The 26,466-nt window shown below is 58.8% G+C and overlaps 1 protein-coding gene across 11 annotated transcripts in view; it reads right to left on the bottom strand.

Annotated features, from left to right (window-relative positions):
* Positions 1–2,073: 2,073 nt before the first annotated feature.
* Positions 2,074–26,466, bottom strand: part of BEGAIN (brain enriched guanylate kinase associated) — a 45,241-nt gene continuing 20,848 nt past the window's right edge. For 5 of the 11 annotated variants that reach the window (XM_033109521.1, XM_033109524.1, XM_033109522.1 and 2 more), the window contains exons 3-8: positions 14,482–14,571; positions 9,856–10,017; positions 8,441–8,507; positions 7,570–7,677; positions 5,175–5,258; positions 2,074–4,134 (exon numbers count right to left, since the gene is read on the bottom strand). In XM_033109521.1, coding sequence (XP_032965412.1) covers positions 2,812–4,134; positions 5,175–5,258; positions 7,570–7,677; positions 8,441–8,507; positions 9,856–10,017; positions 14,482–14,571 — 1,834 coding nt within the window. In that variant the 3' untranslated portion in view covers positions 2,074–2,811. The remainder of the gene's footprint in view (positions 4,135–5,174; positions 5,259–7,569; positions 7,678–8,440; positions 8,508–9,855; positions 10,018–14,481; positions 14,572–26,466) is intronic. The other 6 variants (XM_033109527.1, XM_033109530.1, XM_033109528.1 and 3 more) reach the window with 2 other exon arrangements.

The following is a 26,466-nucleotide window of genomic DNA, read 5'->3' as shown; positions in this document are numbered from 1 at the left end:
TCAGACCCCAGACCCTGTGCTCATCCCTTCCCTCGGGAACCCTCTCTGGCCTAGCCTGGGGCTGTCCATGGGACCGTCACCTGCCTCGGGGCCCCTGGGAATCTCATTAGTCACTGTCCTGAGGCTCCAGAGGGGAACTGGACCAGAGGGGCCTGGGACTTGCCCAAGGTCACACAGCCAGCTGGTGGCAGAGACCCACTCTGCACTGCCCTGCTGGGGGTTGAGAGAGAATGTACATGGGCGGGTGGGCAGATGGTGGGTGCACAGACGGGACCCCACTGGGGGATGGCAGGATTCTGAGTGAAAGGAGAAGGGATGGTTGGTGAAGGAGGGCACCCCCACCAGCTGCAGCTGGCTTTGGAGGCCCTGGCAGGACAGCTCTGTGAGGTCTGGAGGCCTTCCAGGGGGCCTCAGGCTCTGAGGTGACAACACAGGGCTAGGACCCCAAATCTGAGAAGGGCGTCTGGTCCAGGCCTGCATAGCCCTGGGGGTTCCCAACCTTTCTGCTCAGTCGCATGGCTGACATAGGGGTGGAGCGCTGACATGGCCCCGCTCCACTCTGGGAACACCTCTGAGCACCCGCTGGATGCCAGGGGCTGCCTGTTTTTCCCTCCACCCTTCCAGTTGCCCCCTAGTTCAGCGAGGGTCACTTCCCCTCATGTGTGCCCGTGGGGAAACAGTCTCAGAGAGGGGAGCAGGCTCCCACGCCTCTCCACAGTCCCCTCGGGCTCCAGGAGGCTGCTTCCTGGGGTGCGTGTGCTCCTGGAGGAGGCAACCGGCCAGCTCTAGCCTCCCCTGCACAGGCATGCTGGGAGCCACAGGGGAGGACTCCCCCCTCCTTGGGGTCCAATGGCAAGAGGAAGAGCCACCTTGGAGACTCGAAGCTGGGTGGGCCAGGGACTTGAAGGAATGTTCCGGGCTAAGGTCACCGGCAGGAAGTGCCAGGCCCCTGGATGCAACAGATGTGAATACCCCCTGGAGGTGGGGCCGCCATCCTAGGCCTTGCAGATCCCCACACATACATCCTCAGGGCATCGATGAGCGTGCGTCAAAGATCACTGGGCACACAGAGAAGGCAACGTGTGCAGGAGGCAAGAGAAACAGATCCGCACACTCTGCAGGATGGAGACGGTGAACCGCTGTGCCCACTATGTTTAAGGAATTTATAAAAGACAAGCTTGGATATATCTCCAGGGAAGAGGAAGATGTTAGAAAGCATAGTGGATTTGTAAAACAACCAGACAGAACTTCTGGAAATGGAAAACATTAGTAACCAAAATGGAAAACGCAGTGGCTGTGTTTGCTAGCTGAATGGACACAGCAGGAGATTAGTGAAGACAGAGCGTGTGGCTGATCCGGGACAGGGCACCAGGCAGGGAGGATACACTTAGGGGGAGACAGTGGGCAGGCAAATATTTTTTAAAACGTAATAATTGAGAAGTTTTCCAGAAGTGATGAAATACACCAATCCACAGATACAAGACGTCCTGTGGATTCCTCAGAAGGACAAATCCACGGCCAGACACATCTCAGGGAAACTGAGGAAAACCCAAATCAAAGGGATTTTGAAAAACTGGAGAGAACTAGACAGATTACCATCAAAGAACATTTGTGGGAGGTTGGGGGGGGGAAGCCTTAGGACATTGCAAATGGCATCCCTTGTGCAGAGGGACCGTGACCAGCTAACATCCGCCTCAGGGAGAATGCCTTTCAAAAATGGGGCAAAGGAATTACATCTTCAGAGAAATAAAAACTGGGAGAGTTTCTCACCAGCAGAGCCACACCAAAGGAAATCCAAAGGAATCATTAGGCAGAAGCAAAGTCTGAGATGCAGGAAGGAATGGGGGATATAAATACAGGAACACTGTATAAAAGCGCAATAATAATATCTAGTGGTTAAGACAGTGGAACAATTCAAACTCTGGACAATAAGGCACTGGGGTGGGGGAAGGAGAGTTGTCAGGAGCCCATGCTGGCCTCAGAGTGAAGGATGAGATGGGGGGAGGACAGCCAGGGCCACAAGAGATCAACAGGCCGTGGGGAGAAGAAACGTCCCAAACCAAAATTCTTTCCACCGATGTCTTTTATTAATGAATGTAAAATACAGTACTAACGAGACGGCATGCATCGCAGACGACAGGAAAGCAAGCTACAGAAACAGGAGTCGGAGGGCCTCATTACGTCTGAGGTAGAGCGAGGTGGTGCCAGGGAGCAGGACACGGGGGACAAGCACCGGCCCCACTCGGGACGATGGACCACGGAAGAGCTGGGGTGGTGTGTTGGCCACACAGCGGTAACAGTTTAAAAACATTTCACATCGCTTCACCCGTTCCAGTTCCCCCTTTGCGGACAGAGCTTTGGGGTTCCCTTGTCATTGGCTCACTGGGTGTCTCCACAGGACACCTTCCTTCCTTCCAAGGGGCAGGCCCCACTTGCCCTCACCCGAAAAATAAAGGAGCTTTGTGTTGAAAACGCCAAGGCTGCCACCCAGGGAGCTGGAGGCCAAGTGCGTTAAGAAAGACCCTTTTTCTCTAGAAAAATAGTTTCACTTTATAAAAGGGGGGATGCTCACCTCGGGTGGGGAAGGGTGTTGGTGTGTGAAAAAGTGTTCTAGGGGACATTCCGTCGTGGTGGGGCTGGGACGGACAGAGTGGCAGGGACCCTCCTCAGCCTGGACGGGGCTAGGTGGGAGAGAGGGATGTCCTTGTGGGAAAGGCCGGGGAGATGGGTGTCTGGGGAGACGCGACGCAGCCCCCTCCAGTGCCGGGGTGGGTGGTGGGGTGGCCTCGGCCTTGGCCTGCAGACAGGCGCTCAGTTGAGCAAGGTTCCGTAGAGCTGGGCTTTCGTGAGGCTGTCCTTGCGGCTCAGCCCGGAGCCCCCAGTCCGCGGGAAGGCCGGCTGGGGGCTGAGGCGGGCGGCGGGGTGCATTTCTGGGGAGGCCTCCATGGAGCTGGGCTCCAAGGAGTCCCTAGAGCTGTGGGGGCTGTGCTCAGGCTCCGGGCTGCCGGCTGCCCCGCACAGCTGGCCCCCGAGCCTCTCCCCGTTTCCCTCGCTGGCTGCATAGCTGGGCAGCGGGTCGGCGGGGCCACCAGCCCGGAGGAAGCAGGGCTCTGCCAGGTGGCCCTGGGAAAGGTCGTCGCCCTCCGAGAAGCGGTCGGCCTTGTAGCTGGCGTACAGGGGGCTGGCGCGGGCCTCGGCCTTCTTGCCGGGGCTGCCCCCACCGTAGTAGCGTTCAGAGAAGCTGCAGGGGGAGGCGCGGCCCGCGGCGGCCGGGAAGGAGTAGGCGCCGATGTCCTCCACGCTCAGGGGCCGCCACTGGCCTCGCACGTCCTCCCCGGGCAGCCGGGCCGACCCCGGCTTGGCCCGCAGGCTCCACAGGTTTGGGGGCATCAGGGCCTGCTGGGGGCCCGGGGAGGCCGGGAAGCGGAAGGACTCGGCCGGGTAGGGCGACATGGTCCGCGCGAACCCCGGGGCCACCTCGGCCTCCAGCGGGGCCGCCACCGCGGCCGTGGCCTTGGCGAAGCGCGGGCTGCCCTGGTAGGCGGCGGCGGCGGGCGGCTTGCGCTGGAAGAGCTGGTCGCGGCTGTTCAGGTAGACGGCCTGCTGCGAGGCGGTCAGCGTGCTGGCCTGGCCGTGCTCCTTCTCCTCCGACGTGGCGCTGAAGCTCGAGTACGAGCTGGACGTGGGCAGTGAGCCCGCATAGCCCGGGAAGGCCTCGCGCCGGAAGACCGCGGGGAAGGCGGCCGCCTCTGCCTCCTCTTCTTCCTCCGCTGCGCTGTCGGTGGAGTTCTGGGCCCGCAGGAAGCCCACGTCGGTCACGGGCGCGTCCACGCTGGGCCGCCGGTCGTGCCGCCGCTCCTCGGGGCAGTAGAGGGCCGTGTCGCTGCAGTAGATGTCCCCCTTGTAGGGGGGCCTCGGACCCGACTTCTCCACGCCGTCTCCGAAGGCCAGGTCGCGGGCTGAGGCATCCGACAGGCGGGAGGACAGGCTGGTGGGGTCGGGCTTCTCCAGCACCTTGGCGATGACGCAGGCGGGGACGCTGTCAGCGTAGGCGGGGTGGCAGAGCGGGGAGGGCAGGCTGCAGCCGTGCTTCTCCATGTGTAGGCTCACTCGCTCCTGGAAGTCCGAGGGCAGCTGGACCAACAGGGGTGTGAGGAGGAGAGAGGGAGGGGACAGGGGTTGAAGTCAGCCCAGGACCTGCAGTGATGACCAACCCACAGGCTGGCAGAAGGACGAAGAGGGACCTGCCTGGGGCTTCTCCAATGGTGCCAGGACCCTGTATTTCACAAGCTCTGGGGTTCGCACGAGGACCCCTGGTCACCTCTGCCCCCCCGGCCCACTCCAACTGGGCCACTCAGAGCTAGGAGGCTGGAATCCGGGTCTAACTCGGCCCCTCTCAGGGGTACAGTCCCCCCCCCCTCCCGTTTCTTCCCACGGAGCGGCTGACTTTCTCTCCTGGGTTCTCTTAAAGAGACAGACTCAGACACAGATGCAACAAAGATTGAGGGCCTGGGCCAGGCGCCTGCGGTTTGGTTTCCGCACGAGCGCCTGGTGCCTTGTGGGGATGTCCCGCTACTGTTTGATCTATTTTGTGAGTGTTTCAGGTGTGGCCCAGGCCCAAGGTGAGGGGACGTGAACCGAGGCCTGGGTGAGGGTAGTGTATGGAGGGGAGGGGCAGCCTGGCCAGCATGGGGGGTGGGGCCCTGGACCAGCCTGGCTTTGGCACCAGAGAGCCCTGTGGCCTTGGCTGAAAGTCACTCCCATGTGAAGCCAGTTCTATTGTCTCTGAAATGGGCAGCACTGTCGGTAATTGTGCCCAAACCAAACCATAGGGTTTCTGTGAGGTTCACAGAGGATCACTCTGCCTCATTCACTCTGCAGATGGGGGGCTTGGGACAGCAACAAGCAGCAGTCCCCAGAGGACACTGAGGGGGATGGGTAGACTGTGCAGGCTGAGTGAGGATGGGTGCACGGGGGGGGGGGGGGGGGGGGGGGGGCAGCCCTGCCACCATATCTCAGAAAGGCCAGGACACTGCAGGAGTGGGAGGGCAGGGGCTCAGACTTGCCCAGCATCTGTCCCTCAAGGGTGGGGAGTGGCCGTGGGATGGGACCTGTATGAAAGGAGCCCCGAGTGGTCCTGGGGACGGGCCTGGCTGGGGCGGGGCTCACATTACCTCGGACACCTTATGGACCCTGCCGTAGGTCTGGCTGCTCTGCAGCAGCTGGGCCGCCAGATTGCAGTCCTTCCTATAGAGCTCCTAAAAGACAAGAGAAGGCGTTTGGCACAGGTTGCCCCTCGCCAAGGTCCCTGCCGCCCTGACTGGTGCCTGGTAGCCAACACCGAAACCGGTGGGCAGAGCCCTCTATGCAGTTGACAAGACAAGCCTCACACTCTTGCCTGCAGAATGGGAGCCTTGGCTCTGGTGTGGAGCTGCTGGTGCATGGATGGGGCCCTGCCAGGCAGTCCTCCTGCTTCCCCAGATCGAACCTCCCACCAGGTGAGGGCAGTGGCAGAAGGGCCCCCAATGGCACCTGAACTCCGGGAGGCCCCAGGCGTGGAGACCCAAGTCCCTGCAAAGAGAACTCAGTGGAGAGTGCTGGGACAGGAATGAGCCTGCCACTCCACGTCTCAGACTCGCTGCTCACACCCCCATTCTTAGAGTGTGGTCTGGCAGTGGGGGTGGCTGCAGGGCTGGCCAGGGCCAGGGCAAGTGGGGGCAGAGGGCCTGTGTGACCCCAGGTCCAGGGTGGGACCAGCTCAGCCTTCTGAGCTGAAAACAGATGCAAACAGTAGGAATCAGGGGGTTTGGTTTCGTCTTAGGAAAATCTCTGTTGCATGTGCCTGTGGCTGGGCCTTTCACCCCTGCCCCCGCCCGGGGCCCCTCCACAGTGAGGGCTCTGCTCTGTCGGCGAAGAGTCTAGAGTCCACTGACGGGCCCCGCTCCGCCAGGACCAGTGTCCTGCAGCTCGGGCGAGCTGTGGAAGGCATGGGCACCCCTGTGGTCCCCCCACCCTGGTCCCAGAGGCTCCCTCACCTCTACCTTCTTTGCTGAGGTTGATACCCCAACTTGGCCTGCACAGTGGATCCCCAGACCCCTCAACACCTCCTTGGCCTCCTGGGAAGGGCGCAGTTTGCTGAGAGCTGAGAAATGTCCCCCTCCCCCATGAGGTCCCAGACAGGTTGCCCCTCACGTTAGAGGGCTGTGGTCACTGCCTGGCCAGCCCAGGTCTGCCACTGAGTTGTTACCAGACTTCTGAGAGCCACCCTGTCCTGGAGCTGGCCTTCTTCTCACCTGCACGCCTGCCATGCGCATGCTCATCTCTGCCCTAAAGGCCAGGACCTCACGTCCACAGCCGTCACAGCATATCCACTCGGATGTCAGTGCAACTGCTGACCCCAGCTCCTGCCATCCCCACTCCTGCTCCTCCCCGGCCCGGGGAATGGCACGACCCATTGCTTTCTCTCATATCCCACACCAAAATCTCCACCAATCCTGTTGCTTCCATCTTCAAAACAGAACCAAAAGCTGGGTCCTTCTGTTCACCCCCACGGCTGCCATCCCGCTATGCCTCCATCGACTTTTGCCCGGGTTGTTGCCATAGCCTCCTCCTTGACCTTCGCACTCCCGCCCACATCCCTACTGTGTGTCTGCAGGGCAGTCATGAGAGCCCAGTAAAAGTGGGAGTCCAGTCCTTCAATGGCTCCCTATTTCACTCAGAATAAAACCCAGATTCCTAAAGGAGCCTGTACAGTGAGTCTTCCCGTTATCTTTCTGACCTCAGACCGTGCCCCCACCTCCCCCAAGAGCCCACTCAGGTGTCTTCACTGTTCTTTCAATCATCCAGGCCCACCTTTTCCTCAATGGGTCTCCCCGGATATGCTGTGGGGTGAGGCTAGCTCCCTCACCTCCATCAGGTCTCGGCTCCAGCAGCCTCTTCCAGAAATTCCTTTTCGAAATTTGCCTGCCCTGCAAATGCCAACTCCCTGGCGCCATTGCCTGCTCTGTTGTTCTCTGCAGCATTTAGCACTTCTAACATACTACAGAGTGTACGTATTTCTCTTGTTTACTGTTTATCTTCCCTGCTCAGATGTAAACTCCACGTGGGCAGAGACATTTTTGCCTGTGTTGTTCACACTATATTCTCAGAGCCCAGTAGGGTCCAGGAAGGAACAGACACTAATTAGTGAACGCGTGGTCAGCTGTCAGGGGTCCATGGCGGGCAGCTGGGCCCATCTCACGGGGCCCTTGAAGTCAAGCCCCAGGGGTGGCCATATGGCTCTGATGCCCACTGGGACTGGCGAAGCCAGGAGTCCCGAGTGGCCACACCCCAGCCGTGGGTTCAGGAAGCCCTGCCTTGAACGAGATAATATGGCTTGTTCCCGACCTCGAGTCCTGTTTCCTCCCAGCAGAGGGTGTTCCAGGACGCCCCCAGCAGAGTGTCTCTGGTGAGGCGTCCCCGGTGTTCCCCAACCACTCGGTCCATCCACCTGCACCCGTCCAGCCCGTTGAGCCCGGGGGCAGCAGCACCTGGGCCCGGGCCCCTCGGCCAGAAGAGCCCAACACTCACGTTGTCTTCCGACAGCTTGTCGATGGTCACCTTCGCCTCCAGCAGGTGGCTGTTGAGGGCAACAATCTCATGGCTCAGTGCCCGCTTTTCTTCCTCATAGTGCTGGCCCTGGGGCAGGGACAGGGGGCAGTGGAAGAAGGCAGTCAGCGGTCAGCCAAGGCCTGGGCCTCCCCTGTCCCCTCTTGTGGCAGATCATGATGAGGTGTTTGGAGGGCCGTGGGACACAGGGGTAAGAGCACAGACAGACCCAGGTTCAAATCCCACTCAACCACTGACAAGCCAGACAGCCTGGGGCAAGCCACTGCCTCCCGGAGCGTCAGTTTCTCACCTGCACCGCGCCAGGGTAACGACGTGCCTCCCAGGAGTCTGGGGTGAGGACTGAGTGCGGATGGCTTACACTCAGCATGAGGTCTGGCCCATCTCACTGGACATATTGGGAAACTGAGGCTCAGAAAGTAAAGGACCTTATCCAGGGTCCCAGGCAGAGCCATGAGAGGCACAGCTGGGCTTGAACCCGGTTCTGGATCACCAAGCGAGGGCCTGAACTCAGGCCTCTGTCCTCCCAGGCCTGCGTCTCTAGACTCACACTGAGCTGGGGTGTGTCCCCAGCGTGTCCTCTCTCCCACAGCTCTTCTTACACAGCTCAGGTGCTCAGGGCTCCCGGGTCTGAACCCTACCCCTCACTCATCCTGGCAGCACCCTCTCATTCAGTACAGAAAGGGTGGGACTGGCCCAGTCCCGGGGGGTCAGGACTCAACAAGAGCAAGGGGATAACAGCTAGGCCGATGGCTCCCCATCACGGTTTCAGAGCTGGGGGCCTCGGAGTGTGGGTGCTGGGTGGGGCCACGGGGCATTGGGTGGTGGCCCTCACCATGCGGTACAGCTTGTCCTCCAGCTCCTGGTTGATCCTCTGCAGTGCCATGTAGTTGCTCTGAATCCTGGAACAGGAGGCAGTGGGGCCACTGCTGTGCCAGGCCTGGCCCTCCCATGACCCTCACAGCCACACAGCCTGCCAAGCAGGGGGCGCTGAATGAAAGCCCCCAAGCCTGGCCATCAGTCCCACCCTGTTCCTACTGCTCCACTGCACACAGCAGAAAAACCCTGATGAAAGCTAACTTGTTTGAGGCCTTTTCTGGGCCAGGGTCGAGGACCCCAGGAGACAAGAAAGGAAGGCCTATTAGTCACAGGTGAGTGACAGGGTCTCAGAGCCAGTTTACTCACATTTTACACACAGTTCTTACGAGCCTGGCGAAGGCGTTTATGTTCAATAGCAGATTAGCAGGCAAGAGACGTAAGACTGTGTGACGGGCCCCGGGTGGGTGCTGGCGACACGGTGAATAAGATAGGGTCCCCTGGAGGAAGGGGGACAGTGGAGGCGAGTGCTGGGTGGGAATCAGGGGCTCTGTGCTTCCACTGCCGCCATGGAGTGAGAGTGACAGTGCAAGAGCTTGGACAGTGATGAGCCAACTGACAACCTATGTCTAATGTTACTGCCCCCCCAAAGGGAAACTGAAGCTAGAGGTGCTTAAAGCAGTATGTGGCAGAGCCAGGGCCTTAACCGAGGTCTGACTGCACTGCCCAAGCTTGGTTCCCGGTGATTCGATGGTGCCATTCAGGAAGCCCAGCAGGACAGGGCTGTTCATGGAGGGACAAACAGCCCCACTGGCAAATCCTGTCTTGGGGCAGCACCAGCCATGATACTCTGTAAATATTTAAAACAAACAGAGCCAAGAGCAAAGCTTGCATTCTTCCTAAAGGAAAGCTGGAAAGTGTAATATGTTTTAGGAAAATATCCATCTTAAATATGCAGAAGAACAATGTTTTTAGAAAAGTTTTGTTTTTAAAGGAGAAATTACTCAGGGACCCCACACCTCACCAGGCACTTCACATACTGCCCTGCTGCTCATGGAAACTGTCCTTAACCTCTGGTTCATCTCCAGGGCTAGATATCGCTTTTCCCATCAGGGACCCAAGGGACAGTGGCTGGGGCCTTGGTGGAGCAGTCAGGGTCTGGAGGTGGACGCTTCTGTGTCATGCTGCTACCCCACCAAATCAATATGAAAGAAGGAATGGGCAGGGAAGGGGGAGGTGGCTGGAAGGAGCCTGTCCCTAGCAGTGGGCAGACCCGGGTTCAGATCATGGTTCAGATGTTCTTGGCACAACTTGACCTGGACCTCACTGAGCCCTGTACTCTGCATCTCCGAATGGATTCAGCAGCTCAGGTGGGCGGTGCATCTCTGAGCCCCCGCCACTCGGGCCCCGCCCACCAGGGCCCCGCCCCCTGACCTGCGCAGCTTCTCCGTGACCTTTTCGAGCTCCTCCTGCGCGCGTCGCAGCTCGATCTCCAGGTAGTGGCGCGTGGAATCAAACTCGGTTTCGAGCTTCTCGAGCTTGTGCGTGGTGTAGGACAGCCGCTTGCGCAGCTCGCCCTTCTGTTCCTGCAGCGCGCTGCAACGACACGCGGCGGCGGGCCGGGCCGCGGCGCTGAGCGCGGGGGAAACTGAGGCCCGTGCGGGCCAGCCGGGCGCGCCGTGGGTGCGCACCGTGTGCGCCCACCGTGTGCGCCCGGCCGTACTAACACGCACGCACGCACGCGCGCATACACATACACTCTCCCCCTCCCTCCCTCCCTCCTGCCCTGGTGCGGGGGTGGGGGCGGCACTTGAGGCATATGGCCCCAGGGACCCTGACACTGAGCCAGTCTGGGGCAGTTCCTCTGCCTACAGCAGCGCCCGGTCAGAAGTAAATCCCTATCCCTGCGGGAGGAACGGTGTTGATCCCAGAACTTGGCGAGGGTTTGGGGAGGCTTAAAGGACTCCAGTTTAAAGGGTGCCCAACTGCACCCAGGCTCTGGAGGTCACAGAGTCGACCTCCAGCTGGCGCAGCTTACAAGGGCCCCCACGTTTGTTCCTCCACAGTGTTGCGTGGGGACGCTGAGGCCCAGTGGTGGCAGTGCCATGCCCTAGATCAGGCCTCCCTTCCCCAAATTGGCTGTGTGGGCCCGGCAGGCTGTGTGACCTCTGGGCCCGGGAGAGGATGGGTCGTGATGCCCTATGCCCAGGCAGCGTCCACCAGCGTCCAGCTAGCTCTCCACACAGAATGGAACACTCAGCAAAACCCAGGCCAGCTCACATCCCCCTTCCACCAGGAAGGCTTCCAGGGTCCAAGGCCTGGTTCTTGAGGCTTTATTTTCCCCACAGACTGGGTTCTTCTAGGACCCTAGGACACTGAGTCCTATGCTCAGGAAACAGAGACACTGGATAACCTGCTCTCTGACCCTCATGCCATCAATTTATTTGAGCTGTGGTTGGGCACAAGGCAGGAGGGGCAGGAGTGGCCATGACCAATCCCCTGGGCCACACCCTCCCATGGGCAGCCAGCCAGCACCCAGAGCGGAGCTGCAGGTCCTTCTACGCAGGCACTTATCTGATGCACCCTCCCTTTACTGACACACAGGGGCAGCGGGCTGCCTTTCACAGTGGGGCCGGGAGGGGGATTTCTGCAGGGAGGGGCTGCCGTGCGGTGGGTGACGGGCCCCAGGGGCGTTCTGCTGGACCTTAGAGATGCGTGGAGCTAAGGTTCAAGCTGCTGTTCAATGCTCTGGGCGGGCACTTTCCCCTGTCACCCCCTGCACTGCAGTGGCAAGCCCAGGCTGGTGCAGGTGAATTCCAGCCTGGCACCTCTGGGTGGGCAGAGGGGCTGCTGTCACACAGACCTGGCTGCTGGTCCCGCCACGCGCCCCCACTGTCCACCTGAGCCTCAGCTGCCCCCCTGGGAAGTGGGAACAGCTCCCATCTTGCCCTGTGGACACAAAGCCTTGGCTCCAAGAAAACTCCCACACACAGAAGTGCCCAGGTCGGAGGGGTCCCAAACTGGAAGGAGCACATCCCCAGGGGACCATCCAGTGCCAACAGCCATTTGGATGCTTAATTCTGGTGAGTTTGCTGTGGGACGAGGACAAACAGGATGAACAGTGCCCGCTCCAGACCATGGGGTGGGGGCAGGGGGAAGTCCCCAGGAATCACACTGGAATCCTGGGGGTGGGGCAGGGCCTGGGAGCCCCGCCTCTACCAGATATGCTGTGGGACCTTGGGCAACCCCCAAGGGTGTTCTCGGGAACCCCCAGACCCAAACCTGAGGGAGGGGTACAGAGTCAGGAGGGGGCTTCCTCCAGCATCGGGGCAGAGCTATCTTCAGTCTTGGGCCCTGTGTGTAAACCACTTTGCGTTGCCACGGGCACACACCCAGCGAACCTCCATTAAGCATTCTTGGATTCCTGCCCAGGTCTACATTTTTTTTAAATAAATAAAGAGTTGCTTACATTTTGAGAACCTCAGAGATGGGCAGGGCAGGTCCTCCCAAGAGTCAGTCCCCCAGGAGGGTGCAGAGTGACAAGCAAGGAGGAAGCCCAGAGGCAGAGCACCCTTGGCTGCCCACATAGGTCTGCCCGCCTCCTCCAGGCAGCATGCCTGACTGCCCCATTCGGAACACCCTGCAACTGTGGATCGCAGGCTGCCCTGGGCCAGGCCTTTCTCCCCACCAATAGAGTGCTCAGCTTCCTAGGGGCTCTCCCATGTCATCCAGGTTCTCCAAAGGCACAGAGATGGGGGTGGGGTAGCAGCCCCTGAAGTCTGTCATTCCTCCGGGAGCTACAGGTCTATGGCAGCCCTCGGTCACATGCACAGGTGGGGTCTGCGCCCTTGGGAAGAGGTGAGGGTATTGTCTATCCACCCATGTGGCCGCTTGAGCCCTGAGTCCTCCCCCGTCCTCTAGCCACACTCCCGGGCCATCACCGACCAGCCTCTGGACACTGGCTCTTCTGAGGCCTGCACTCCCAGCTCACTGTGAGCCCCTCACACCAGCCCTGCCCCATCCTGGGGCCCAGTATCCATGGGGTGCCCGACAGCACCCCCACCCCACCTCTCAGAGTCAGCCACGTTTCCTCCCCAACTTCGGCTACCCACCCGCAGCTACAGCTCAGACACGGCCATCACACACACTGCCTACTCCTAAGGCGACCCAGCCATAGCACCCTACAATGCACCCACTGTCACCCTCCTTCCCTCGACTCCCGCTGGCCCCACCCTGTTCCCAGCACCTCACAGCAGTTCCCTGCCCGCCCCACAGAGCCTACAGTCTCAGGAGAGACAGACGATGAAAAGGGAACATGTTCGTCAACAAGGTAAGTGTGGGAGGAAAGTACGAGAGGGCTGTGAGGTGGCCTCCGGGCAGAGGTAGGACCACCCGAGGGCACCGGGGCCAAGACTTCCACTCCAGAGGCAACCAGCTTCATGGAGCTCGCCTGCCTGAGCCTCAGTTTACCCTTGGCCTATCGGTGGCTTTCCAGACATACTAGGCGGCTCTGTCCCACCAACCCTCAAATGCTAGTCCCACCCTCCCTGAACCCTCACACCTACCCACCCCAAGCTGCACCCTGGCCAGTCCTGGGCTGGGAGCACCCCAGCCCCTGACTCTGCCCTCCCCCAGGCCTCTGCCTGCTCGCTGCAGGTGCCTGGACCAGGGCCGTGGACATGCCCTTCAAGACCCTCAGTCACAGCGAGCACCCAGGCTGGCTTGCCCCAGCACACCCCAGGTGTCCCCCATCTATGCCACACTGGCTCTGTGTCATCTGTAGACCCATTGACTTGCCCAGGCTGGTCCCCAGGGCCTGGTTTGCACCCCCACCCTTCCCTGTAAACCCCACATGGACCCTCCCAGGCTTCCACCTCCAGCCCGGGCCCGTCTCTGGGCTCCACGCCCCCGGCTCCGGCTGCCCACGAGCCTCTCCGCCTGACAGCCCACGAGCACCTCACACTCCAGGGTGTCCAATACTGACCGCTCTTTTCTCTGCACTCCCCGTCCCTGGGGAGCGCACAGCTACCCTCAGTCCCCAGTCAGACCAGGAAAGTTCTTGGTGACCCCTCCTTGCCCCTCGCCCTCACCAAGTCCTGGGTTCAACTTCTCAGAAGCTTTGGACATGTCCCCTCTTTGGCCTGCTCCAGGGAGGGCCCCGGCTGGACTCGGTCTGTAGTGACCTAGGTGGTGCCATCCTCCCAGGGCACTCACCTGAGCGCTGCCTAGCCTCAGCCTGTCTCCCATCTGTAAAACAGGGACGTGTGCCCTCACAACTGGGGGTACCCACACTCAGGGAGCAGGGCTGTCACTATGGTCCCTGCACCACACTGGGCCATGAGAACCACCGGGAGATGAGGCCAGAGGCAGGCACTGCACAGAAGTGGGGGCTTCCAGGCCACTGAGAAACTGGGGCATCGCGCAGCCTGGGGCTCAGCGGCTCTGACCCCCTCTGCGGCCCTGGCATCTGGAGACCAACCCTTCGATGTACAGGGAGAGTGTGGAGGTCCTTCAGATCAGACTGGCCAGTGCTATGCCCCCCAGATCAGGGCCACCCTTCCAGGTGGGGACTTGGAAAGCCCTGCTCAGGTTGCAGCTTGGTGAGGTCACCTCACTTCACCTGAGTCCTGGTGAATTAAAGCAGAATCTGAACCGAACCTGACATGGTGTGTGTAGTGGGTGGACGGGTGCCCTCGGTTCCCTCCATGCCCACAGGAAGCCTGGAAGCGCTTTCCTGCCTCACAGGGAACAGCGATGAGCTCACTTGGCCCAGAGTGGGGCCTTGAAGAATCCCCTCCTGGCCACTCAGGGGAGGCCTGAGCGCCCGGACAGAGCCCTCAGCAGGGACCTTGGTGGGGGACCCGGGCTTTGGGGGCACAAGGGCCTCGCCTCTGAGAAAGGACGGCACCGAAAGCAGTAGTGAGGATGTTAGCCCCTGGTGCTGACCTCTTCCCTCTCTGGGCCCCCCATCTGTCTGGGGGACTTGATGCAGACAGTGGAGGGAAGTCTGGGGACAGATGCAGAGACACCAAGGAGCCGGGGAGACAACAGGTATGTTACCTGTCCCAGAGCGAGGGCGAGGACCTGGCCAGTCGGCCCTGGAGGACGCGGGGCTGCCCGAGGCACGAGGGCACCCAGGGGCTGCGCAGCCTGTGGGCGAAGAGGACAGAGCTGCTCAGAACTGGGGCGGGGGCCGCGCTGGGCCCCCCATGGGCACACATCACAGAGATGGGGAGTACCCCCACCCAGCAGGAAAACACCTGTGCACAGTGGCTGGGCGAGGGTGTGGGAACGGGTAGGGTCGCTCCCAGCCCGTGCACCTGCCGCCCTGGCTGGTCAGTCCCCAGAATGTGAACTCATCGATGGCACTGAGCCCCACCAGTGGCAGCGTTACTGCCTGGTGTCCGTTCCCCTGCAGGCCTGCATCCACCACTGCAGGCTCCCCCAGCTCTGGGTGCCTGTTTGGCTACTGCTCCTTATGTGCAGGACCTACTGGTCAGAGACCCCAGGAGGCAAGGAGAAGGAGGGACAGTGTGACCCCGGCACCCCACCTCTGCTGGGAGGCTGTGATGGGCTGATGTATGGATAGTTAGAATGGGGGTTCCTGGAGGTTGTGGGGCCTGAAGGATGTTAGGGGTCCAGGGCAGGACCTACTTCACCCTCCCTAGGACCCCTTCTCACCCCACCTTGCCTGTGGCCTGTCGGGGCTGGGCGATGGGTGGACGGAAGGGTTTGGAAGCAGGGGAGACAGATACGGAAAGGGACGCAGGCCTGTTTGGTGGAGCGTGGCACCACCCTGCTGGGACAACAGGATGTACATTAGAGCTTCAGCAGAGTCCCCTGGAGAACCCTTCCCGGCCAGCCCTCCGGGACCCTCCGCAGCGTCACTGGCCCCGGGGAAATGTGACAAGAGGAGAGGCTTCCAAAGAACGTTAGAGACACGGGCACACATGCGTTAGGAGAAAGAGTAGTACAATCTACTTAAAAAATAACTGCATACAGACAGCGCAGAAAACAATGGAAGGACAGAAATGTTATTACACCCAGGGAGTGGGATTCTGGGTAATCTAAAATTTTTCTTTTATGTTTCTGGTTTTGTCGTAATTGCTACAGTGAAGATGAAAAATCAGAAAAAAATGTTTATTAAGGATCAAATTTTGGTCCAAAAATGAGAAAGATCTTAAGTGTCGATTTGACAGGCTGAGGGGCACAGCAGGGAAGGTCTCGGCCTGGACTGCAAGCTGTGCCATCATGGCTTCCGTGAGCCCCACTTTCCTCATCTGTAAAATGGGCCGCCCTGCCCACTGGGCACCAGTGTATTTTGAGAGGAGAGTAGAGGGGCTTAGGGGCTGCCTCCCACCCGGCTTCCCCGGCCTCAGGCTATCAGCAGGGCCCATGATTGCCCTTGAGGGAGCCGGCATGACAGAGCCTTGGGCCTGGGGATGACCAGAATTGGTGTCACCCCTAGCTGGGCACATGAAGCCACATTCCCACTCTTGCTGGTAAAAGGGCCTGCTGACCACTGGGCAGACGATGGACAGAAGGTTGGCCTGGGTCTTTGGGGGTGGACACTCAGTTAGTGCCAAGTGCATCTCCATCCTCATCTCAGCCTGGGAGGTAGGCCACCATCACCCCCATTGTACAGATGGCTGTGGCCACCTGTGGCTGCCCTCTGAACTAGTCCACTCATGCTGGGCCACAACCCAACCACCACACACCTGCCTGAAGGCAGAATGACAGGATGTTTTGCTCACAAGTCAACCAGGGCCCCTTCCTCCTCCCACTACTGTAAAGGACAACTGCCCTCTTCATTCCTTTCTGGGTCCCCCCAAATGTGGCCACACTCACATCCATCCTGCAAGCCATTATCCATGCTGTTCCCTACACCCGGGATGCCCTTGCCTTCTTTCTCTGAGTCCCCAGATCCCCTCCTGGCTTGTGAGGCTCTTCAGCTCAAATGCCACCTCTTCCAGGAAGTCTTTCTTGGTTCCTCCTTGCCGAAGGTCCCTCTCTTTCCTCATCTTTCCTCATCAGTCCCAGTCTACCTCCTGCTGCCTCTCTATCACTTGTGTCCACCTGGGGTCCTGGCCTGGGCTGTCTGCCCTCCCGTTCCCCTCCATGCACATGGCATCATGCTGGGCATGGAGAGGAAGGGCCCTTGAGCTTAGGGGCCCTGGGGTGCAGGAGCACATCCTTCTCTGCTCCTCGGTGTTGACAAGGTGACTGGGGGCAGTTGTGCAGCCTGGCGGGTCAGCAGCTCCCATCCCTAGTGGGCGATGATGACGGTGGGGGGCTGGGTGGGAGCTCTCAGTGGGGCTCAAGGAGTCCCTGAGCCGGCTCCCAGATACCAGAGCGGTGCCACAAGTCCGGCAGGGCCTGCATCCCTGTGGCACAGCCCGCGGCACAGCCTGCCATCGCCTCGGCTCCCAGGGCTGTCTCCAGCCCCAGTCATGCTCCAGCAATGCCAAATTGCTTGTCATTCTCCACAAGCGGCACGCAGCTTCTCATCTTGGTGACTTTGTCCCCATGTTCCCTCTGCCAGCATCGCACTCGCTCCCTCCTGCTCCAAGTTAACTCCTCCCCACCGAGTGCACGATAGGGGGACCTTGACACCCTAACCTCCCAGGGCAGGGTGGGGATCAATTACTGTTCCCTCATCAGTGAGCATTACAGGGGCTGAGTCACTGTCCTGTTTATGGCTGAGCGACCCTGTCCCTGCACTCCAATGTCCCCCTCGCAGCCAGATGGCATGTTACTGAGCCCAGTCAGACCTGCCCACCTCTGGTCAAAATTCCCCATGACTCCTCACCACCAGCCCCTGTCCCCCGACACCCCTTACTGTCCCAGCTCACCCTGTGCTGGCACCCCTCACTCGCAGGGGCCTTCAGGCTGCTCAGTCACCCAAAGCCCCTCCCTTCGCACCTCAGGACCCTGTCCTTGCTGCTCTCAGCAGTGACAATCCTCCCTCCAGGCTCTCATAGGCCTGTTCCCAGTCTTCCCTCAGGCCCCGCCTCCTGATCCTCCTTCAGGCCCCGCCTCCTGGTCCTCCCTCAGGTCCCGCCTCCTGATTCTCTTTCAGGCCCCGCCTCCTGATCCTCTCTCAGGCCCCGCCTCCTGGTCCGCCCTCAGGCCCCGCCTCGCAGTCCTCCCTTAGGTCCTCCCTCAGGTCCCGCCTCCAGGGCAGCCTGTTCTCATTCCCCAGGGGACAACGCGGGTGGTTACCTGCCTGCCCTTACCTGGGGACTAACCTTCCTCTGGACACCTTGTGTGGGCCCAGGGCTGGGTCCCTGCAGAAACATCTCTGTCCCCTGCCCCACTTGGGGACCATTCCTGAGTCTCCCTGCAGAAGGCTACAGCAGGAAGATAATCCCTGTAGGAACTCAGTGCCCCTCCCCACCGAGACCCTCACGTGCCCCACCTGTGCCACCACTTTCCTGTGTGTCTCAGGAGAGTCTTCCTCTACTCCCCCTGACCTTGATCACCGCCTTGCTGATTGCATCCTTCATGGCCCATCGGGAGCCCACTCTGGACCTTTCCTGAGCGGCAGGTGGATGTGGCCAATTCACACCCCCAGCGCCTTCCCAGGGCCCACCTTGCCCCAGGTACATGCCCAGACCTGCTCATCTAGTCTCAATCCACTCTGTAAGGGAGGTGTGCACCACCCCATTTTACAGATGAGGAAACTAAGGTACATGGAGATCAAGGAATGGGACCCCTATGATGGCACACAGCCCACTTGGGGTTCAACGCCGGGTCAACTGTTCTTCTGCACATTGAAATGACAGACCTTAGTGCAAACCGCAGCACTGTAGACTTTTCACTGAACCGTCTCCCACACAGTGTGGTCAGACGAGGCGCAGCCCTCGTCTCCCTGTGAGGCCAACCACAGCCAGCTTGATAGAGGCAGAGGCTGGCATCTAAGAGGTGAAGTGACCTGTGCAGAGTCAAGGGCAGTGGGGCTTGTGGTCCCACAGGACAGCCCATTCTATTTCTCGTTGGGCCCTTGAGCTTCACCTTGGAGTAAAACAGTGCTGGGCACCCGGCTGGCATGGGGCTGTGACCCAGACGCGCCCCACATGCCCCTGGACTACCCGTCAGCTGACCTGTACAGCAGTGTCAGCAGCCAACACCATATACAAGGAGATGGGGACTCTGGATGCGCCGCCACGGCCGCCAGGCTGTTGTGCCAAGCTCCTGGGGAAGACTGTGTGGGTGCGTGCATATGTGTGCACGTGTACTGGCATAGGGGACTGTCACAGTGCTGGCGTGGGGGTCCACAGCCAGGAGGGTCACCCACTCAAGCCTGGACAACCCAACAGGGATGAACGGAGTCCTTGAACTCGACATCTGCCCAGGTCCTGCTCTCCTCTGAACTACTGACCAAGGTCATCCAATGGAGCCACCCCTGTCCCCTCCCTGTGGCCCTGGGTGACATGACTGCTTTACTGCTCCTTCCTGCTCAGAGACAGGAGACTAGAGATGCTGCAGGAAATGCTTCATCTCGCCTCATCTTATCAGGAGGCTGCAGCCCTGCTCCCAAGGCCCCCTCTCTCTGCCAAGGCAGAACCACGTGCTGGGAGATGGCGGCACTGAGGCCTGGCGAGCCCTCGGCAGGTAAGCAAACCCAGGGGTGCCCGGGGCTGGGGCAAAGCAGGGCAACCTGGAAAGGTGGACAGAGCAGCTGCAGTTACTCCTGGGCCTTTGCATACACTGCCTCTCCTGCTCAGCAGATGTCCTTCCCTGCTCTTTGGTTCACCTCCTCCAGGAAGCCCTCTGTGACCTTCCACTGGGTCAGTGCCCTTTTCTCTATCCGCATCCCAGCCTAACAATGCAGGGGGTGCTCTTTGGGAACAGGCGCTGTGTCTGCTCCTCCTCATGGTCCCAGCACCTGACCCAGGGCCGAGCACATGACAGGGCCTGATGGTCACATGCTGGAGGTGTCCAAGGCCTCTGGGCAGGCTTTGTCAGGAAAGGCCCATTGGGAGGAGGACTAAGGACTCTGGCCCCCGAGAGGAACAGAGAGAAACTCTGGGGGTGTGAGGACGGTCGGTGGGGCAGAGGCACCTGGGACAGTGGGCCACAAACCCTGTGCTTTTCTCAATGCCCACTCTCAGCAGGTCATGGCCCACCGCCATCCACACTTGTCCTCATCAGACCTGACTGCAGACAAAGAACCTAGGCCCGGAGTAGCCATGTGACTTGAAGTGTCACATGTGAGTCAGGGCAGGCCAAACCGAGGGCTCCAGACCTCCCAGCTTGGGGCTCTGTCGACACCTTCCAGCCACAAGGGCTTGTGGAGATGGATAGATGACCTGTGGACCTCCAGAGCCCCGGCTGGGAGAGCGGATGTCAGGGGCAGGGAGCCCGGCATACAGAAACGCACAACCAACATTTCGTGAAACAACGACTTCGGGGGGTGACAGAGGAGGGCCTGCAGTGCCTGGCGATGGGAGAGGGAGCCCGGCCCCAGTGCAGCCCAGACCCCCGGGCTGCCCACTGTGTCTCCATCAATGCCAGACCCCTTCAATCATCCCACTTCTGACACCCCACTCTCTTTCCAGCTCCTTCTCTCTGATGCCCCTTCACTCCTCAACGCTAGTAGCTTCTCAAAGCCCCTCAGCCTTCTTCTTCATAGGCAGTCACTCCCTCAAATACACCCCATCTCTCTCTTCACTGTACTAACACTGGGGCCAAACCCACTGCAGTTAGGGCCACCTGTCCGTCAACTCACGGAGACAGCAGAACACCACATGGCTGAACCGACAGGCTCATCCAACAGAGGGGTTTGGGGGTTTCACGGCACTCCTGGTCTCTTCCCTCCCTCACCCGACTTCATGCAGTCTTTTCTCTGCTCATCCTCCCAACACCTCCTCTCCCATCCCCTCTCACAGCTGATGGCCTCACTTCCTTTTCTGCTGAGGCCACCCAAAGGGGACTTCCACAGATGCCACTACCAGGTCTACCCACCTGCCAGCTTCTGCCCAACACCCGGTGCCACCCGCCTGTCACTACAGACAAGCCGCCAGGCAGACCCCCAGGCCTGGTTTCCCTTCACCAGTTTCTCCCTCTCTTCCGGATCATTCTCTCCGCATATGATCAGGCGGTTAGTTCTCCCATATTGACAAAAAACGCTCCCTTGACGCTCCAGGTACCGCCCTGGTCTCTGCTCCGTGGAAATGTCTGTCTTCACTTCCATCCTGCCATGACCGATGCCCAGCTGTCTCTCATTGCCTCCATGCCACTAAACCTGCTTTGGCTGGGCCCTTCTCAGCTCTCAAGTAACCTTAGCCTTCAGCAGCCAGTGACACAGCCGACCCCTCCCGCCTCCCGCAAACACCTCCTCCCCTGGCTGCCCTTCTCGGCCTCCTCTGTGGATGGCCCCCCTCTCCCCACCTCCTACCATCAGGCCTCCAGCCTCTTCCCTTCCCTGGGTACACTCACCCCATGGCAACCCCAGCCACAGATGCCATCGCTCTGCTGACGACCCCCAAATTCATGTCATGCCTACCCCTGCTGCCTCTATGTCCCTGTGGTGCCTGCAGGCAGCTCAGATCTGCAGGGCCCACGTGAACGGGGCTCACCCTCCCCAAATCCACAGCCTTCCCTCTGCTCCCCTGCCCCAGCATGGCGGGGCCGTGCCTGGAGGCATCCCCGACACCTTTCTCCCTCTCCCATTCTTCCAGGCTGGCAGCAAATCCCCCTGGCTCAGCCTCCATTTCTTCCAAGGCCGCCTGGGCCTGGCTGCTCTCATGGGACTGCTGCCCCACCTCCTAACTGGCTGGAGCCTGTCCTCCCCCAGAGGGGACCTGTTGAAAGCCAGAGCAGATCCATTCCCCCTCCACTGCCCCTGTCCCTGCCTCACTGGGTCAGTCCCAACAGGTTCACACCTGAGGAGCAGGGGCCTCCTGTCGCTTCCCGAACGCACCTCCACCTGCCCTGCCTCCAGCCACACTGAGCATGCTCCTGCTTTAGCACCTGCGGTTCCTACTGCCTGGATCCCTGTCCCCGGGTGTCCCGATGGCTGCTCCTCTGCTCCCTCATTCAACGTTCAAGTGCAACATTCTTGGTGAGACGTTCCCTGAGCCTGGCACACAGGTGGGCCCAGTAAACATTTGTTGAATGAATGAAAAACACACAAGTGAGTGCATTTTACAGACGGGCAAATGGAGGCTCGGAGGGGGAAGTGCCCACCCCCGGTCCACAGGCTGCACGCCTGCGGAGGCCCCACCCCACACTCCCCTTTGCAGTGTTTGGTATTTTGGGCTTTTCCTGCCTCTGAGTTCTGGAGCTTTACAGTTTGGTTTTGTTTGGCCAGACCCAAAGAAGTTGCTTCTTCCTGTTTTCTATTAAGACTGAACTTCCTGAAATGATCACAAGAGGGTGGAACTTGGATTTCAGATCAACAACCAGTAAGTGTTTAGTGTATGTCCCAAACATTGCATGGGATATACATTAAACAAGGATCCAGCTGTTTATCTGAAATTTAAATGTCACCGGGCGTCCTGTACTTCATTTGGCAGCCTGAGGGAGGCAGAGGGGACCCCGTGGAGCAGGCGTCCAGCACCTGCAGGAGGGGTCACTGTGCCGGTCTTGCGGGGCAGCACTGTGACTGGCCATCTGTGCAGGGGACGCAGCCTGGGAAAAGGCCTGGGGGTGAAAGCAGCCTGGTTGAGGCCAGGGCGCATCCTGCAGATGACCGGCCATAGCTCAGGCTGGGGGGGTGGGGGGAGCAGGAGGCCCAGGTCTTCCCTCTCGGACACCCCAGTGTCACTCCACAGCAGGAGGACTGGCAGCGGACTGGGGCTTGGGGCTGTTCCTCTGGTGGGTGAGCCAGGATGGGAAGCCCTAAGGAGGCTGCCTCAGGAAGGGCGAGGTGAGCCATTCCTCCAGCTCCAGTGTTCAGAGCTGTCCGAGGAGAGGCCTTATGGTCCGCCCAACAACGGATAAGGAGCTGCCTGCAAGGCTCCCAAATTACCCTCCCAGCACCTGCCATCCCTGCCCTGGGGCCCAGGTGAGAAGGGGCCGCCATTCAACACTCTGATGATCAGGTTCATTGCTGCCCACAAAGGAACCCACGCTGGCTTCACTAATTTGAGCACCCCACCAGCTGGCTCACCACCGCAAACAGACCCGGGCACATGGTAATTGGATCGGCAGGAGGGCCTGTTTTCTGGAATTCTGGGGATCATAAAGGTAATCAGGACTGTGGGAGGCTCATTGGTGACCCTGGACTGTGGGGCGTGGGGTAGCCAGCCCCAACCCTGCGCTTTCTCCGTGCCTCATGCCCTCGGTGGCTGGCTGGTCCCACCCCACCTTCAGCCACCAACCTACCCCGAACCTCCCACACCCATGAGAGATAGTCCCGAGGTGAAACCGAGTCTGAGAGAAAAGGCCTGGAGCCATGACTGGATTTCAGCATCAGCCAGTGGGCCGGAAGGAGGCACTGGGGCAAGGAGGGAGGCTGCCTTTCTGGGCCTGTTTCCCTATCTGTAATTAAAGCCCAGAGGAGCACTTGTGACCATCATGACCTCTTCTGGAAGCTTTCCCTGACATCACCCCCATTCAATCACCCAGTGATGCCTACTGTGTGCCATCGGCATTTTCTTCATTGCATCCTCACCCAAGGCCTGACACGGGGTGCAGCCCGTCGTCCAGATGAAGGAAGCACGGCCTGGGGGTAAGGGCCTTTATCAAGGGCACCCGGCTAGGGACCATCAGGGCCAGGATGAGGACAGCTGCCCCTCTCCAGGGCGGCCACTCCAAATGTCACTACGGGTCCCCCAGCCCTGGCTGTTACCCCTCGTGCCAGAGCACAGGACAGAGGTGCAAACCCTGCCCGGCATAGCTCCTCTACACTGTTGGGCTGAGGCCTCAGGAGCCCAGGAGACTTGGTCTCAGGTCCTGCTGCATTCTCCCAACAAGCATCTTGTGGCCCCCCAAACCTGCCCTATCTCCATCTTCCCCGTCTCAGGTAGCAGCCACTCCATCAAGGCAGACACCTTGGTGCTGCCCCTGATACTGGAGCCCTGAGGCCCCACGAGCCCCTCAGCCTTGGTGGGCCCTTCGAGGGGCTCGACTCTCAGCTTGTTGTGGAGGTGAAGGGAGAATGTCCGGGCGAGGGCTGGGCACGGTGCCTGGTACAAAGTGGAGGCCCAGAGATGGCAGTCAGGGTTGGTTTTCTGCCTGTGATGAACAGGGGTGGCTGGGAACGTTGAGAAACAGGCTCACAGCACATCCTTGCTCTAAAATGCCAGCCGCCACCAAGACCAGTGACGAGCCCTCCCGGGGGAAGTGCACACAGTCTGGGGGTGAGCTGAGCTGGCCCCTGGCCCTGCCCCTGAGATGCTCTCACAGTCCTAACACAATCTGGGGCTGCCGCTCACACGCCCCCGCCCCACCTCGCTGGGTCCTCTCTTTCACAATGGGAATAATGTTACCTGCCCAGCAGTTGGGGAAGCAGGGCCTGGGCAAAATGACATCATCTGAGAGAGGGGCAGGCAGTTAGTAGCCAGAACTGGCCCATACATACCGTGTTTCCCCGAAAATAAGACCTAGCCGGACAATCAGCTCTAATGCATCTTTTGGAGCAAAAATTAATATCAGACCCAGTCTTATTTTACTATAAGACCGGGTCTTATCTAATATAATATAATATAAGACCGGGTCTTATATTGTTTGCTCCAAAAGACGCAGTAGAGCTGATTATCCGGTGGCTAGGTCTTATTTTCTGGGAGACAAGGTATTAACCATGTGCCGAGCTCCACGCTAATGATGTAATGCTCAGAACACTTTCTAAGGTAGGTGATGTCATTACTATTCTCATTTTACTGGTGCGGAAACTGAGAATCAGAGAGGTTCTAAAATTTGCCCAAGGCCACACTGCCCGTAAGTGTCAGAGCTGGGATTCAAAGCCAGGTGAATCTATCACTGTAATCACATACTTCATCAGGGAGCCTTTGTAGAAAAGTGAGGACTCAGATGGGTTGTGGGGACCAGAGACTTTGAAGGGCAGGTCAGAGCAGATAAGAGAGAACAAGTCCTATGGAGTGTCCCTTTGTAATGCCCTGACTCCCAGAGGGAGAAATCAAAGGGAGGTAGTCATTCACACCTTAGTGAGAATTAGTCCATCAACCACTGGATCAATTTTAGAAGTGGGTCGAGAGCCTTGAAAGACCACACTTAGGGAGGTGGGCCTGCTGGGGATAAAGTGGAGGACACATGAGGTGGGCAGGTTAGGCCAAATCTCTCCACTGGAGGCTCTCACAACTCTCAGGGCTTTTCAGTGGGTACCTTTTAAAAAAACAAAAACAAAAACACCAATCTCTGAGGACTGAAGGAGGGGGTGGGGGGCACGAGTGCTCCCCAATACTCCCTTTCCTACAGGGCAGAATGGGGAATCACCCTCTTGGGCATCATGAAAGGTGGGGAAAAAGCTGTCCCCCGCTTTCTTCTTCTTCACCATTTGCCACAGTTCAGTGTCATTCAAAAGCACTTATTGAGCACCTACTAGGTGCCAATTCTAAGCATTGGGGATCACCAGTGGGCTGCTGTTCTGGGGGGAGACAGATGATAAAAAAGATAAATAAATAAATAAATAAATAAATAAATAAATAAAATAAAATAAAATAAATCTTGAGTCAGGTGGAGATCAAGGTGTCAGAGAAAATCAAAGCAGGAAAGGGGGAGGTAGGGGAGGGCGTTATAACTGTAAACAGAGTGAGTGATCAGGAAAGCTCCCCACCCCACCGCCACTACCACAGATAACAATGAGAAAGATGTAAAAGAAGGGAGGCTGGAGTCATATGGATATCTGGGGAAGAAGTTTCAGGCAGAAGGAAACAGCATGTGCAAAGGCCCTGGGGCAGGAGCCTGTCTGCTATGTTAGATGACAGCAACATAGCTAGAGGGGAACAGGCAAGGGGAGAGTCATGGGAGATGAAGTAAGATGATTTTACATTTGTAAGGTAACCTGATAACCGACCTGATAATCGTCAGTCTCTATCTCTAGGACATCAGCCTGGCGGTTCCCCATAGTACCTTCCAAAATACAGAACACGGTCTGGCATGGCTCAGACCTAACAAATATCAGTCATATAAATGAATCAGAGTATGGGCAGGAACATTTGGTGTCCATGTGCAAAAAAAAAAAAAAAAGAAAAAAAAGCCCAACCTCAAACCATACACAAACATCAGTCTCAAGTGGATTGAAAGCCAGTAACTTCGTGACATCAGAAGAGTTTCTTAAGCAAGACACAACAAGCTTTAGTCAAAAAGTAAAAGCCTAAAACATTCAACAGATTAAAAATAAGAATTTCTGTTCATCAGAGGACCATTAAAGAGTGAGAAGCCAGCAAGAAGAGGGAGGGGTATTTGCCACACGGGTAACTGACGAGGACTATCTGAAGAACTCCTACAGATCCATAGGACAACTTCATGGCACAACGCACACAGACCCCACAGAAGAGGAAACCCTAGAGGGCAGTAATCCAGGGAAGTGTAAGAAACAGCACCACGCCCCCCACCTGACAGTGCCAAGTGCTGGGAGGCTGTGGAGACACAGGAACTCCACGTACTGCTGAGAGGGGGACGGACAGAAGCACCCAGGATAGTGTGGCCTTATCTCCTAAAGGTGACCGAATGCATGCCCTATGGCCCAGCAGTTCTGCTCTGGGGTACAGCCCCAGAAATGCAGCCCCTGTTCCCCAGATCACCAGGATGGGACCTTCATTCTCAGTGGTCCAAGCTGGAAGCTGCCCAGATGTCCATCCATGAATAAACAGACTGCAGTAACTTCACTCACAAATGCTGTTCCCCAAGACAGCCAGCCATGGACAGCCCCACGCACTACCAGTGAGGACTCTTGCAAACACGATGTTTTGATGAAAAGAGCCAGGCTGAAACCCACGGCTGAAAGACGACGTATGTGAGGTTCTAGACCAGGCAAGTAAACTGTGTCGGCTAGGTATGCTGTCAGAGGTGGCCAAACTGTGATGAAACAGGACTGTTTCTCACAAAAGTCAGGATACTGGAGACCTGGGAGGGGGG

This window comes from Rhinolophus ferrumequinum, chromosome 6 (assembly GCF_004115265.2).
Source record: "Rhinolophus ferrumequinum isolate MPI-CBG mRhiFer1 chromosome 6, mRhiFer1_v1.p, whole genome shotgun sequence".
NCBI classification, from domain to species: domain Eukaryota; kingdom Metazoa; phylum Chordata; class Mammalia; order Chiroptera; family Rhinolophidae; genus Rhinolophus; species Rhinolophus ferrumequinum.
This window is presented reverse-complemented; position numbering and strand designations above follow the sequence as displayed.